Source organism: Pyxicephalus adspersus, chromosome Z, assembly GCF_032062135.1.
Source record: "Pyxicephalus adspersus chromosome Z, UCB_Pads_2.0, whole genome shotgun sequence".
NCBI lineage: Eukaryota > Metazoa > Chordata > Amphibia > Anura > Pyxicephalidae > Pyxicephalus > Pyxicephalus adspersus.
Genome location: NC_092871.1, coordinates 62950765 through 62967062, shown reverse-complemented (window position 1 = coordinate 62967062; position 16298 = coordinate 62950765). Strand labels below are relative to the sequence as shown.

General features: G+C 40.9%; 1 protein-coding gene across 3 annotated transcripts in view; it reads left to right on the top strand.

Annotated features, from left to right (window-relative positions):
- Window positions 1-16298, top strand: part of ODF2 (outer dense fiber of sperm tails 2) — a 65924-nt gene that overhangs the window by 7494 nt on the left and 42132 nt on the right. For all 3 annotated transcript variants that reach the window (XM_072431223.1, XM_072431224.1, XM_072431225.1), the window contains exon 5: window positions 36-223. In XM_072431223.1, coding sequence (XP_072287324.1) covers window positions 36-223 — 188 coding nt within the window. The remainder of the gene's footprint in view (window positions 1-35; window positions 224-16298) is intronic.

Here is a 16298-nt window from a genome sequence, read left to right as displayed (position 1 = left end):
AGACTGGGAGGACTAATCTGCCATCTTACCACCAGGTGGAGCAAAAGAAGAGCGATCCCTCCATTCAGCGATATGAAGCACAATTGGAAGCCTCCAAGAGACTGCTGGATGCCAAGAATGAGGAACTCCATGAGGTATCTCAAGAACTGGCAGAGACTGAGAATGAAAACACTTGTCTGAAGAGGAGCATTGACCGCATCAAGGAAGAAACAGACTTGAGTTTGTAAGTGTACATTGTGGGGTGTTCAGTAGTATGGCAAGCAACATCTTATTCTAGATAAAAGTGCTAAGTGCTTTTCCCACCCAAGGCAAATGGATGGTGCTGCTTTATATTTCTCTCTGCTTGAACTAGTCCCTACTGTACTTTGTTTAGGTGTTTTTTATGCAGAAATTCTCACAGAACTTGGAAAGAAAAAGCACAAAGCTAAAGTTTTTAACAATATTGATGACCACTGGTTGAGCATCTGTCTTCTTTCCATATATACACTGGTCACAGACACAATCCACCACATCTATTAACTAAAGTTCCACAATAAAAAATGAGGACAGGCATTGTCCCTTCAGCATCAATACATATGTTAATGCCTGTTCGCAGTTGTCTTTTTCAAGTGCGCAGCTCAGTCTAGGATGCTTGATACCCAGCATATCCTGGCATATCCTGGCATCCCCTGGGGATAAAATAAAATAAATTAACTCCTGGGCGCATGTGCAGGACACTTGTTGGCACCTTTGAATACTTTTTAGTTAGATGATTTGATGTGAGTGATGGAGGTGTGAGCTGCACATAGCACGCAGCTGCTCCTGCCTCAGATCCAGCCTTGTGTGTGGGAAGCTGAGTTTGAGTGAGGACAGACAGAGTATATGATGAACAGGAGGACGGCAAAAGACTGTGAAGTAACTTCAGAGACAATGAGCTTGATTTATTAAAGCTCTCCAAGGCTGGAGGGGATACACTTTTATCAGTGAAGCTGGGTGATCCATCAAACCTGGAATGGATTTTTTAAAAGTAATTTGCAATTTGTTAGCAAATGTTTTCAATTGTGGACCAGATCCTTTTCAGGTTTGCTGGATTACCCAGCTTCACTGATGAAAGTCTATCCTCTCCAGCCATGGAAAGCTTTAATAAATCAGGCCCACTATCTTGTGAGATAGGAACATTATTCCCAGTGCTGCAAACAGGTCTGCAGGGAAGCAACAGAGTGAGGGAAGGATGCCTGCCTGATCAGCACAGCAGACAAAACAGTAAGAGAAAGTTTGGAAATTCCTTGGGAGGCCCAGACACTAGAAGGAACAGGCATGCAAGTACATTATGATAACACAACCTCCCCTAAATGGAGGAATAGGGGGGAGGAGGTGGCATGTGTAACCAGGTATGAAGTTTTGAGAGGAGAGGAATGTGTAGTGGATTCACAGGTTGTTGATGGAACATCATTAAATGAAATTGCTGGCAATAGTGACTGTCACATGTAAAATGAGGGCATAGTAGTGGTTGGCAAAATTATATTCGCATCAGAGGTATCCCTGAAGCAGTGAAGTACATAGAAATAGAAACATATGTGACTACTCTTTTTAATTGGGTTTTGGAAAGACCAAAAAAGGCCACTATTAGATTTAATTGCATGCATACAGCAATGGGGCATAGGAGCACTGACATAGCACTCCCCAGGGACATTATTTGTTGCCTACATTCTTACTACTTAAAAGAAGAAATCATCAAAAAAGCCAGACCCATAGATTCTATTGTGTTTAATGAGAAAGCTGTATGATGGAAGGAGGGGGGGGGGCTGATGATTTCCAATTTTTTTAATGTACTGTGTGGCCTCTTTAATGTTGAAAGTGCTTGACTGGTGTCAATATGAAGAATTTCAACAATGGATCAATGGGGGGGTTTTAACATTTTATTTTATTTTTAACACATTAAAACATTACAAAACAATATTGAAAACCAATCAAGGAGGGGGGAAGGGGGAGCATTCAAGGGACACCAAAGGGGGTTGGGGGGGCCAAAACTGAGTAGGGGAGTGTCTCAAAGATACATAAGTCCAAAGAGTCCAGAGTAGCAGCAAATATAAAAAAGGGGGTAGAAAGTCCCAGTTGCAGTGTCCTTGGTTTAGTCCAGATAGAGTGGTACCTGTGAAGAAACCATTACTTATTAAAGGGGGAGAGGGAACAGTAATAGGGGGACAGGCATAGTATTTAACACATCAGGTATCTAGTAGGGTCTTATATTCATCAGATTCCTGAAACGCTATCCAGGGTCCCAGGTAGACAGAAATTTTTCAGTTCTATCATATATACCAGAAGTAAGATCCTCCATCAACATAATTTCATTAACCTTATGAGGCCAGATTCTAACAGTGGGGGGCTCGGTCTTTTTCCAGAACCCCGGTATACAGGTCTTGGCTGCATTTAGGAGGTGTCTAAGCACCGAATTCTAATACACCTTCTGCGGCCAGTCATTCAGGTGGACGAGAAAAAATGTTGGATCCTCAGGGATCTCCCGGACAGACATTTTCCGACACACTTCTCTGATCTTGACCCAAAAACCCTTTAGGACAGGGCAAGCCCAAAATATATGTAGCATGGATCACGTGGCCCCACCGCACCTCCAACACAGCCCAGATTTTGTCGGGAATATTACGTGTGACCTATCGGGAGTCAAATACCATTTAGTCATGATCTTGTAGTTTGTCTCCTGAACTCGGCTGTGAATTGACTTCTCATGTGCTGAGCGGATAATCTGTTTACTGAGGGAGGGGGTGAAAATCATCCCCAGCTCGCAATCATCTTTTCCAGCACAAAGTTTCTCAAAGGCTGACAAAGATCTCCTGAATGTAAGTGCAGATGGCAGAGATTGCAGAAAATGTGATAATTGTGCCGCCCTCCAGAAGTCAAGACCAAAGGGAAGGTCTGGGGATCCGAGATCCTCCATCGAATACCAGTGGTCCCTTCTGAGGAAACTCACTGCCCTATCTAGGCCGGCTTCCTGTAGTACGAGAAATCTCCTGTCTTCTACTCCTGGAGTAAAAGCGGGACTGTTGTTAAAGGGCTGGGTTGAGGGGAGATATCGGCAATTGGGAAATATTTGCTACCAATAACACATGTTGCGTGTATCAAGGGGTGGTTTCCCACTGTCTCTCTCAAAGAAGATTGTATCCATGGGAGATATCTCAATTCGGTAGAACAGAAGCTCTGTTCCATAGGGACCCATTGTTTACTCTCCGTGTGTGTGCACCAATCTACAATTCGTACCAAGTGTGAGGCTGCATAATATTAGGAAAAATTAGGGTCATAAAGGACCTCAACACGTTTATGCCAGAATAGCAGCCCCCTTTTCAGTTTCGGGTTCTTATTCCCCCAAATAAATTTTAAGAAATTGGTGTGTAATTGTTTAAAGAAGGAGCTAGGGACATTGATAGGGAGTGCCTGAAAAAGGTAAAGAAACTTCGGGAGAATGTTCATTTTAATTATCTGGATATGCTCAAACCAAGAAAAAGTACAGGAGACCCACTGGTCAAGGTCTTTAGACAACTTTAGTAACATAGGTGTGAATATCAGTGGAAAGAGTTTGTCTATGTCTGCGGCAAGTTGGACCCCCAGGTAGCGTATTGAACCAGTGGCCCATTTAAAAAGGGAAAGAGGCAGCTAGTTGCACCCGCAGTGTCTCCTGCAATGTGAGATTAAGGGCCACACATTTAGAGATGTTTACTTTAAAATTACATAGGTGGCTAAAGGGTTTTAAACTCTTACATGAAGTTGGGTAGAGACACTACGGGCCTGGACAGGTAAAAAAGGAGATCATCGGCTCAGATCCTGTTGTCTCTTGCCTCCCTACTGGGGACAAATCCAACCTGGTCAAAATGTAACAATTTACTTAATAGGAGTTGCAACCTGTTAAGCAAAAATTTTGGTAAATAATAATAAAAGTCTTGATTAAGTAAGGATATTGGCCTATAACTCGTACATACTGAGGGATCTTTCCAATCCTTAGCAATTACTGAGATGTGGGCACTAAGGGAGTCAGTCCTTTGACAGTTTTACCCCTGACAGAAATGAAATAAAGGCAGTGAGAAATCGGGGTGAACGAATTTCCTGAAAGGTCTTGTAGTATTTTAAAGTAAAGCCATCAGGTCCAGGCGACTCCCCCAAGGCAGTGGATTTTATCGGTCTTTGAAATTCAATTTCCATAATGGGGGTTTCTAGGGCCTCAATATCAGACTGGGATAGTTGTGGCATCCCTGAGTTGGATATATAGTCCTTGATCTTAGACAGTCTATCCAGGGCAGCACACGGCTTCTGTTCATGTGGGTGGAGGTTATACAAAGACTTCTAATATTCCCGTAAGCATGCAGCTATGTCTTTGACCAGGTGAGCCTTTTCACCCTGTTTATTAATTATGTAGGGAATAAAGGAACAAACTCTCTGGGCCTTCAGGGAGTTAGCTAGTATTCTACTGCTCTTATTTCCAAATTCAAAAAACGTTCCTCTACATTTTGCTAACATCGCCTTGGCTTTGCCGAGGCAGAGGGAAGCCAGTTTTTCACAAAAGATTATCAATTCTTTTCCTATGCCTGCGTCTAGTGTAAGTTTGTGAGTTTTCTCCAAGGTTTCAATTTTGGAGAGCATGACCGATATCTCGTGTCTAGCCGTCTTTTTATTTTGGTGCCATGTTTTATGAAGACGCCACAAATTACTACTTTATGAGCCTCCCAAATCAACATGGGGCTCATTTCTGGTGTCTCGTTAGTCAAAAAGTAGGAAGACAGCTTCTTAGAGACGTCTATTGATACTTACTTGTCCTTCAGGAGGGATTTGTTCAGCTTTTGTTCAGCTTTCAGTTCCACACCTTAGGAGAAAGGTGTGTAAGTGAAACATGGAGAAATTTCGTTGCATGGTCCGAAAAAGTTGCGGTCCCTATAGAGCAGTCATGAACTTGTATCAGATCAGAGTGACGGATCCAAAAATGGTCAATCTGTGAGTAGCTCTGGTGAGGCCTAGAGAAGAAGGTGAAGTGTCTATCCGAAGGATGCTAGATTCTCCAAACATCAATCATTTGATGATGGAGCATTGCCCGTTTAATGCGACCTTGTCCTGGCATCTCTCTGTCAGAAATGTGGGATACATCTGCAGCAGGGTCTGGGACAAAATTGGTCCCCACCCAATATACCTAGGCCCTCACGAAATTCGTCTAGTCTCGCCAGAGCTGTGGAGAGAAAGGATGCCTGGGCCGTGTTGGGGTCGTATACCATAGCTAAAGTGACCATCTGATGGTCAAGCAATTCCTTGACAAATAGAAATCGCCCATCAGCATCACAGTACATAGCTTTAAAAGACCAAGGAAGCCCATCAGACAATCAAAAAAAATACATCCTTGGAGCCAGAGTCAGGGGAGCAGCTATGGTACACTGTTGGGAACCTATTTAATGTACAGGGCTGCGTAATATGTTGGCGCTATATAAATCCTGTTTATTATAAATAATATTAATAACCCACAATGCCAAAGTTTTGGTATTTTGCCACTCCGAAAATGTGATTCTTGAATGAAGACCACTGAACCAGTGGAGCTCTGAGAATAGGGATGATCCTTAAGGAATATCCAATACAATACAGATACCAGGAAGAACCTGTCAAAGTGCAATGAGCTAAAAAAAAAACTACAGGTAGAATCGGTTAGGGAGGTATTCTAAAGGGCCCAAAAAACTCCTCACTATATCAGCGAGGACCCTAAGGTAGAGACTGTGAAGACTCAGAAATAACTGGGTGAGCTCCCGCTCTGGAGCCAAAATACAGGTAATACAAAACAATAATGAACATGTACATAAACTTTAACTTGAATTAACGGCCATAAGCAAATAAATCGGTGTGTACGTGACCACACGGAACCTGAGAAAGTAGTGTCACCACAGCCACTGAGTATTTTATCTATAACAACATACAGTAAGTAAAACAAAGAGCAGTGGGTATACTCATACTGGGGATGTATCATTTCCTAGTTTCACTTTCTTCTGATTTCTGCGTTTGCGTTGAACTGACCATCCCTCTCTGATCGGTGCATCAAGGATACAGGGACTTTGCGGCCAGTCCGGCAGATGTACAGGAGGCAGGGCAAAAGTGGTCAAAAAAGATGGAAAATCATAGATAAATCTAAAGGCTGCTGATGCTCATTCCTTATGTGCCAGCAAATGAAAAGGGAATGCCCAGCTTTACCGAATCCCATGGACTCGCAGGGTATCCAGAAGGGGGCTCAGGGCTCTCCGCAGCGTCAAAGTGTGGCGGGAAAAATCTTGAAGCAACATGATGCGGGGGCCATTAAAGTGATATTCTGTGAGCGGGCAGCTTGCAAGATTTCCTTGTTAGTTGGATAGGATGCCAGTTTGCAAACCACATCTCTAATTCTGTCTGAATCCTGGGGCTTGTAATCAGGAACACGATGCATCCTTTCCACTGCAATCAGGGAATCCTTAAGTGCTCCCAGGACACTGTTAAACAGGGATGTGAACGCCCCCAATAAATGTTGAGAATCAACCGATTCAGGGAGAACGCGTATGCAGATGTTGTTGCGCCTATTTCTGTTTTCCAGGTCATCCTGCTATAGTATAAGGCACTGTAAAAGCATGGTATGCTCATTCAGTACTTCCCTCTGTTGATCAACAGATTTAACAAGGGTTTCAGTAATCTCCCCAACCGCCATTACTCTGGACCCCAAATCCCTTCTAAGGTCAGCAATCTCCTTTTTAACAGTGCTGTCTATGCGCATAATGCAGAAATCCAGGTCTGCGTTAGGAAGGCCTGAAGTGGCAGGGGCAACTTCCTCCGTCATATCAATAGAGAGTGCAGGTAAAGATGGGGGGCTGGAGGACATCAGTTAGCCCCTTTCAGTGTCATGGTCCTGTGTAACGTGGAGGGGAGGCAGCGGAGACAGTACTTACAGTCCCGGGTTTTTCGCGCCTTGCATCACCAGCTGGGGCCATCTTGGAAGTCTGTGGAGAGGGAGCCGCTGGATCTGATTTAGAGAAGAAACTCTCCATTGCTTTTCAATCGCTTTTAGTTTGTGTGGTCCCCTGTGTGTCTGCGACTTATTTTCAGCTGGGAGACACTCCTGGTGAGGCTGTGTGCGGGTGTCAGCGGCTCGGTGCTGTGGGAGCTCTGCTAAACACGGCTTACCAGCTCGGGCGCATGCGCAGTCTTTCCATTTATTCTATGTTTTTGGAGTGCTATAAAGATAACCCATTTCTTGCAGAGTTGCAAACTGTTGAGGGACTTTACCCGTTCACTATCAGGATTCGAGAAGGTATGTATGGAAGTGGAAGGGTTAAGTTAAGGTCTTTCTAAACTATATTTAATGTTGATGGATCCTATAGAGGAGTATATACTTAAAAAAGCGGGAAAAGGAATCAGAAAAGGAATTTAGTTTATGGATGTGCAGGTATATGATAGTATTTTCCTTTGATGCAATATTAAGTAGCAGAGTTCAAGTGGGCTATAAAATATTGTCTAGATGGTATAGAACCCCTGAAATCTTACATAAAATTAGAAGCAGTAATCTGGAAATTTGCTAGAGATGTAAGGAGGAAACAGGAACAATGCTACATATTTTTTAGACTTGTTTAAAACTAAGACCGTTTTGGGAGGAAGTGAGATCAATTACTTAAAAAGTTGCAGATTTTTAATATACCTAGTGATCCAGAGTTCTTCTTTTTGCACTGTAATGACCTCCCGATGGGAAAAAAAACATCAGTGAATAGATATTTTGTAAACATAGCCCGTTCCTGTATTCCATTGTATTGGAAAAAATAGGAGACTTCCCCCATAGAATTTTGGTTTAAAAAGATTAATGGTTTTATGATTATGGAAAATCTAACCACCACTGTTTTTGTTTAAATATGATTTTTATTGACAAGGTAGCAAAGAAAAAATATACATACAATATAAACCAAGAGAGTACAATCGTTACATTGGTAATTGACATTTAACTTATGAAATTACATGACATTAGCAGAACCAAACATCAATACATTCAATGTAGAGTCAATGTATCTCTGTAACAAAACTACTTTTTTTTACTATTTATTTTGTGTGCATTCTTCAGAACATTCTAACAAACCCATCAAAACAAACAAAAGGGGGGAGGGGGGATTTAATACGGTGAACAAAGTGCAGTATGCCGATATCGGCGTTAGAAACATGACATTGTAGGAAGATTTATACTTATACCTAGTTGGGGTCTGTATGTATACCACTATCAATAGTTGTTCGTCCACCTACTACCTATCAGGATGTGCCCAACATCCTCGCATCATACCACACTGTATGGCGAAACATTTCAAATATGTCATGCAATTTCTCAGGGGAAAGAGTATACTGCAGATAAGCCATTCACATGTTTAAGAATCTTTGAGGGTGAGTATCAAGGTGCTGGGTCACCTCAGTCTTGTCTATTATCATCAAAGATTGCAGGTAAGGTAAAAGCTGTGTAGTCGTTGGAGGATGCAATTCTAACCAATTTTTCAATATGAATTTCTTAGCAGGCAAAAAACACAAATGTTCGAATTTGGATACTGAGACACGGGGTCATCATGACCTTGTAATTGACATGTGGAAGAGAGCCGTGTGGGGAGTCATGGGGTAATTGTGACCCATTTTATCCGCTATAAGTGCAAAGACAGACTTCCAAAATATTTTAATCTTGGGGCACTCCCACAACGCATGCTCCAAAGGGGCTATAAAAGGGCACACTTTGGGCAGGCAGGCAGTTAAATGAACATGAAGCGAGAAGGGCTAATCCTCAAATCAAAGGCATAAATAAGCCCTGTGTATCATCTTGTATTGCAGTTCCCTCCACAACTCACTGACTATAGTTTTTCTAATAAGGGCCCAACTAGATTCCAACAAATCCTGTGTATCTGAATCTAAAAACGTGGCCCATCCACAGATATCTGGAAACCTGCGTCCAAATCAATGTCCTGCACCATGCGATGGATGTCAGAGATGGAATTATTAAAGGATGGAGTTCCCAAAATACTTGACAATGAAGGTGTTGGTGCCACCCTATCATCAAAAATGGCGTATTTGAGTTGTAGGTAATATAGGAAATGGTGAGAGGGAAGGGCATATTTGACCCTAAAACATCAAAAGATCACATCTTATTTTGTTCAAGTACATGGGCCAATTAAATTAATGCCATGTTTTTTCCAGAAAAAATGGGCCTTATATTCCAACCCCTGAGGGAAGCCCGGTGTAGTACGTAGAACATGGCTGTGGTAAATTGAGTTGGACACCTTTGCAGTTTCTTCATTTCCCACAACGCGATCAGTATCTCGCAAAAGCAAATTTGACTGAAACAAATTTGATAAAAGCAAGTTTGACTGAAAGTTATCTAGGATGGCCTAATATGGTGTATTAAGTAATCCCAATAAAGACCATGGCTTTATTATTAGAGATTTTAACTTCACCACTGTGTCATGCGACTTCAGTGGACAGCATAATTTAGACCTGGCTATACCCAGGCTGGTTTTCCCTTGCCATAAAAAGGATTACAAAGGCTAAGTGGAGTTTGCGAACATCAGCATGACGGAGAAGAAAAGGCAAAGTTTGGACCTTGTAAAGTAGTCTTGCAAAACTAATCGTTTTTATTCAGATTGCAGTGTCCCATTAGCGATAATGATAGATTTTTCCAGTTAGCTAGCCTTGATAAAATTTTAGAAATGAGCGGAGCAGGGTTCAGTTTATACATATCTGGTGCATGACGGGTGACTTGCACCCCTAAATAAGTAATATGATTCCTAGCTATTTAAAGACCTAGTTTGGCGATCACTGCCATGATATCTGGAGGGGGAGCTGCTTGGAGACAGAGCAGTTCGCACCTAGTTAATTCGGAACCCTGAAAAGGAACCAAAATATTGAATATTGTTAATCAAACCTGGTAGGTCTCTTTGGGTTATCTAAAAATACCAGGATATCATCAGCAAACATTGCAAATTTAACCTGCTTGCTGTGTATATCAACACCTTCAAAAACTCCATTATTTTGAAAAGATTTGGTCAGGGGTTCTATAGCCAAATTAGAAGAAGTAGGTAAAGTGGACATCGCTGGCGTGAACTTCTACCCAAAGGGAACATATTGGACAAAACACACACTACATGATTTTGGGCCGTAGGACAAGAGTACATTGAGCATAAAAAAGTAGTTATATGACCTTGGAAACCAAATTTATTCAGTACTAGATGGAGCCAGTTCCACTCTATGCTGTCAAACGTCTTCTCCGCATCAAGCACCAATGCTGCCAAAGCAGAGACGGCATCCGACAGCCAAGCCAGTTCCAACACAAACCGCGGTTTTCTAATATTATTGTGTCTTGTGTGTTGTGGACTTGCCTAAAACAAAACCTGATTGAGAAGAGCTGACCAACCTCGGGAGGAGCCGTTCCAGAAGATCCGCCAATATTTTCGACTTACTGGCTGATCCAAAAATCACAAGTCTTCTTTGCCTATAACCAAAAGTCACGGTTCTGAGAGGATAGAGATAATGGAATCATGGAATTCAAAGTCCTTCCACCAGTACATTAAGTGTTTTTGAAAGGATTCATCCTTTGCTTGAAAGGAGGGAAATCACTATACAAAATCTGATTTGTGTAGATAGCCGTCAGACAAAACAATAGAGACTGGAGCATGATCAGATTTCACTAGCGGATGTATGTCAGCCATATCAATTTTTATCAGGAGATCATCAGTGACAGATTGAATCAAGTCTTAACATCGTAGAATGTACAGCAGAGAGATGAGTTTATTCTCATTTCAGAGGGTGTACATGCCTCCAGGTATCTATGGTTTGTGTAAGAAAGAAACAATTGGAACGATTTATCATTTGAAGATGTGATGCCATGGCTTTGTGGAGGTGGATTCCTGTCCTCATTTGTATTGGGTACTGCATTGAAGTCGCTTGCGACCATTACTGGGGTAGAGGATAGACTATTGAGGCATTTGGTAAGTTCTCCATAGAAAGGTGGGTTATCTGGATTAGGCCATAAATACCCATTTTTTAGAGAGTTAGCCAAAAACTCCATTGTGACTAACGCCCAACGCCCCTCCGAGGGTCAGTAGATTTGGTGAGTGTGTATTGCAGTTTTTTGCTTAAAAGGATTACCACTCCTGACCGTCTTCCTGGAGCAGATAGTCTCCAAACCTCTCCCACCCAGTGCTTCCGTATAAGATGGTAGACTGAAGCAGATAAATGTGTCTCCTGTAGTATAGCAATATCTGCTTGCACTTTCCTTAGGTGTGTCAGAACTTTGGTCCTTTTTTGCGGCGAACAAATACACTTAACATCCCAGGTTACTATTTTCATCCAAGGCAGTTGAAAAGCAAACCAGGTTGTAAACAGGGTTAGTGACCAAAGAGAATGTACCACTAGGCTGTACCAGCAGAGCAGCCCTATGATGAGAGAATAAATGCCATCTAGTTCAATAGTTTTGTGTAGCAAGTACAGCTAGGTCCATAAATATTTGGACAGAGATAACTTTTTTCTAATTTTGGTTCTGTACATTAGCACAACTATTTTTAAAGGAAACAACTGAGATGCAGTTGAACTGCAGACTTTCAGCTTTAATTCAGTGGGTTGAACAAAACGATTGCAAAAAAATGTGAGGAACTAAAGCCTTTTTAACACAATCACTTTAAATAAAATGTTCATATCTAATACTTAGTTGAAAACCCCTTTGCTGGCAATGACAGCCTGTAGTCCTGAACTCATGGACATCACCAGATGCTGGGTTTCCTCCTTTTTAATGCTCTACCAGGCCTTTACTGCAGCTGCTTTCAGTCGCTGTGTGTTTGTGAACTTTTCTGTCTGAAGTTTAGTCTTCAACAGGTGAAATGCATGCTCAATTGGGTTCAGATCAGGTGACTGACTTAGCTATTCAGGAATACTCCATTACTTCTACTGCTTTATTAAACTCCTGGGTTGCTTTGGCTGTATGTTAGGTCATTGTCCCTCTGTATTATGAAACGCGTCCCAATCAATTTGACTGCATTTAGCTGGATTTGAGCAGACAGTATGTCTCAAAACACCTCAGAATTCATTCGGCTGCTTCTCTCCTGTGTCACATCATCGATAAATACTAGTGTCCCAGTGCCACTGGCAGCATGGACGCCGAAGCCATCACACTGCCTCCGCCATGTTTTACAGATGATGTGGCATGCTTTTGATCATGAGCTGTTCCACGCCATCATTCTGGTAAAGATTGATCTGTCCAAAGAATGTTTTTCCAGAACTGTGCAGGGTTTTTAGATGTTTTTGAGCAAAGTCCAATCTAGCCTTTCTATTCTTGAGGCTTATGATGGGCTTGCACCTTGCAGTGCACCCTCTGTATTTACTTTCATGCAGTCTTCTCTTTATGGTAGACTTGGAAGTGTTGTTCACTTGGTTGACTGTTGTGAAGGGGTTTATCTTCACAATGGAAATTATTCTACGATCATCTACCACTATTGTCTTCCCTTGACGTCCAGGTCTTTTGGCGTTGCTGAGTTCACCAGTGCTTTGTTTCTTTCTCATGATGTACCAAACTGTAGATTTTGCAACTCCTAATATTGTAGCAATTCTCAGATGTTTTTTTTCTGTTTTTGCAGCTTGTTTCACCAGCATGGAGAGCTCTTTTGACCACATGTTGTCTTGTTCAAAGCAAAATCTTAAACATACAAGTGCACCCCCCCAAATCAACTCCAGGTCTTTTTTTTAATTGATAATGAGATAACAAAGGAATTACCCACACCAGCCCATGAAATAGACTTTGAGTTAATTGTCCAATTACTTTTGAGGCCCTGAAATTAAGTGATTGTGTTAAAAAAAAGGCTTTAGTTCCTTATATTTTCATGCAATCTTTTTGTTCAACCCACTAAATTAAAGCTCTAAGTGTGCAGTGAGAAGGTGAGTTTTTGGGGATAGAGAAAAGACGGGCTTTTTTAGGGCACGGAATGTTTATTATAAAACAATAAAGTTTATTTCAGTCAAAAATATTATAAAACTAGACAAAGATGACCTATGCTAGTCCTAGTGCTAACATAGGAGAACTAAGCTAGGCAACAAAGTGTACGGTACAGGTAGTTTAGGTCCTGTTCAGACAACAATAGTTTTGTTTCCCACCCAACGTTTTTCGCCTAATAAGGCTTCCTCAGAGGTTTGTTGGGGAGACCTTTTGAGTTATAAGTAATAAAAAAAAAAGTCAGATATCAAAGTTTTTGTAACAGTATAGTGGTTTTAGAATAATCAGATTGATGCTAAAAAAGCTTATTTGATAATATTGCTGAAATCTTTTCTGTGGGGGCCAACTTGTCCTCATACTACTTGTGAGATGATCTGGTTATAAAAGCCCTAGTGCTTAGGAAAAGCAACTAGGGATGAGAAGGGTGGGGGGATGGGGGGTAAACAGAGAAAGTGTAGTATTTAATATAGGTTTTTTTGGGGATAATAGCAGTAGTTTTTAGTAGGAGGGGAGGTGCGCGTTGAAGGGCGAAAACTGCCATTCCCCAAACAATTACAAGCAGGCACACCGCGCGTGCCCCACACCAACTCAGTTAGGAAACGAGCCGCAGTGGACCAGTCCTCCTTTGGATGGCTACCTGTGACCCACCACTATACCACCATGAAAAAGTGAATTTTAAACTTGTTGCACTGTCAGTTCCATTTTGCCTCCATACTATATAGAGAATGTTACTTTGTTGCTGGTATTGCCTTTCCGCAAACAGAGTGATATATGTCATGTGGACACTACTCCCCAGCTGACATATTACTGCACTACCATCTTTTATTGGAGCAAAAAAATTTTGAACCTAATACGAGGAAGGATTATTTACCAAATATCTCTATAATGGATACTTTACTATTACTACTCTATCTATAAATATTATAACATGGTAAAAAACCTTCCTTTTTCCCAGATCTTAAAGCTCCCATATATTAACATTATTACCTATATATTCAGTACAAATTTACCTACCAAGGTATTGTTACATTTTATTATCTTAAGCTCACCACAATATATCACAATACACCTTAATACTTCCTATTACATACATTTCTATCATGTAAAACCGGTGCCACGTATTGACCATTTTATTACATTAATGGTCAAACCCGTGTGCTTGTCTTGAATACCACTTATGCTATTATTGGACAACCCTAGCACCATCACATATATATTCCCAACCACCCTATTTACTGGATAATAATTAAAATACCACTAGCAGCATAACAATACAAATATCTGTTCTCTCTTAACACCTAGGAATCATCACCCAAATGCCTTTTTAAAGAGTCATCCAAAGGATGCTCTATCCCCAATAATAGGGCTAGCCCTCACTGTAAGTTGAATATCCCATAATATATCCTACCAAAAGCTATTGCTATTATCCCCAAAAAACCTATAATAAATATTACCCTTTCTCTGTTTACCCCGTTAAGGCGATTTCCTATTGATCCCGGATCAATTTTCCCTCTTTCTGATCACTTCTGTTTGGTTAGATCACTCTTGAAACTTTGTTGTTTGCACACAGTTTATATAACAGTTCAAAGGCATGATCAGTGCAGGATCACATGACTACATACAATTAGCAGACATAACAGATGTCCTTGTGGTTCTCCAAGAACAAGATATTTTTGTCAAAGTAACAGATATATGGCAGTAGAGAGGAAAGGAAGAGTTTCAAGGCAAAAAGGGGGGAAGAGGACGCTAGTTTACTGATAAGAAGAGTACAACTATTTTCAACATAATTCACTCATCTACAAAACATAACAAAAGTACAAAAATAATTTACTACAAGAATCAGCAAAATTCCCTCTTTTTATCCTTCAAAAAAGGATAGCTACTTGACCTCATACCTCTGTTCCTTTATATACAAATAGACAGCTTCAGGTTCATGGGCATACATAACTTGAGGGAGCTTATTGATTTTTGATTTGAATATTGACAGTAATATAGGAGTACATTGTACACAGCAGCATGCAAAGATACATATACCAATGATAAGAAAAGCTATAAATTGCTTAATCCATAATCCAATGTTGGGAAATAGATTCCATAACCAGTCAAACAACCTTAAACTGCTATTTTGTTTATTATCCTGAGCAAGATCCTTAAGAGTGTTAATCACATTGTGGACAGATTCTGAATGATCTGTCATGTTAAAACAACACATTCCTGCAAAATGTTCACAACCAATATTATGTTTAAGTAACAAATAGTCAATGGCTGCTCTATTTTGTAAGATGCCCTTCTAAGCGTTAGTATAATCAGTCAATAATCCGGATAGAGCAAGGGAAGTGTTAAGTCCCTTTGTTACTATACAAGCCAGGTATATGAGGTCAGTATATGTAGCTACTGAGAGTCCTGGGACAACTACCATTGAAGCAGCTAAGGCCACAACTTCTGTTTTGGATAGTAAATGTATGTCAGCTGATCATAGGGAGGGACGTTTTATACGCATGGGTGATAGTTGTTTTTTCTGACCCATGGCTAGGGCTATTCTTGGGAGATGGAGATGCTTGGAGATGTTAACAGGGATATAATTATAAGTCATGTTTCCACAGGACCACAACCAGCCTGTGGGTAATTTAACATGTTGAGAATGGCTAGGGGACAGTTGATTGGAATTACAGAGCATAGGGTTATGAACACCTGTGCAATCCTTTTCAATTCGGTTACATAAGGCGAAAAGAATGAGATGTAGAATTTTGAAAGTTTGTGACTTTCTGTAATGCTAATATCCTACAGTGGGATATTTCAGAGGGGCTACAAATCATATGGTAACATACATCTCCCTGAGTAATATTTATAGTATGTGTAAAAATCATAAATTTTTCCAGGGAATCATAGGATCTACAGTTGTTGCAAAAGGTATACAGGTTATGTAGTAAACGTATATCACTTTCAGTAACATCTGTGTCATTGTAGAATTTGCTAAAGACTCTAAGCAGTATGCTGACTGGAGTGGAGACAGCAATCAAACAAGAAGTTAACATATCTTGATGCATATCAAATAAGCAAAAACTAGAGCTATTATATATTTCTTTGGCAAGACGTTCCCATATGTTACCACGGAAGTCAGTCCAATCACTATACTCAAATCCTTGCCTGTGCATAGACAGGGTAGAGTCATTCTTTAGGCTATGGCTTGATTGGAGGCAAATGAAGGGCAAATTTTGAGGGTGTTAGTGGCAAGTTGTTGTGACCCAAACAAGGCAGAATATGATCATCAGGGCTTGAAAACTGCAGACAAGCATCCGGGCTGGTACTTGTGGATCAAGAA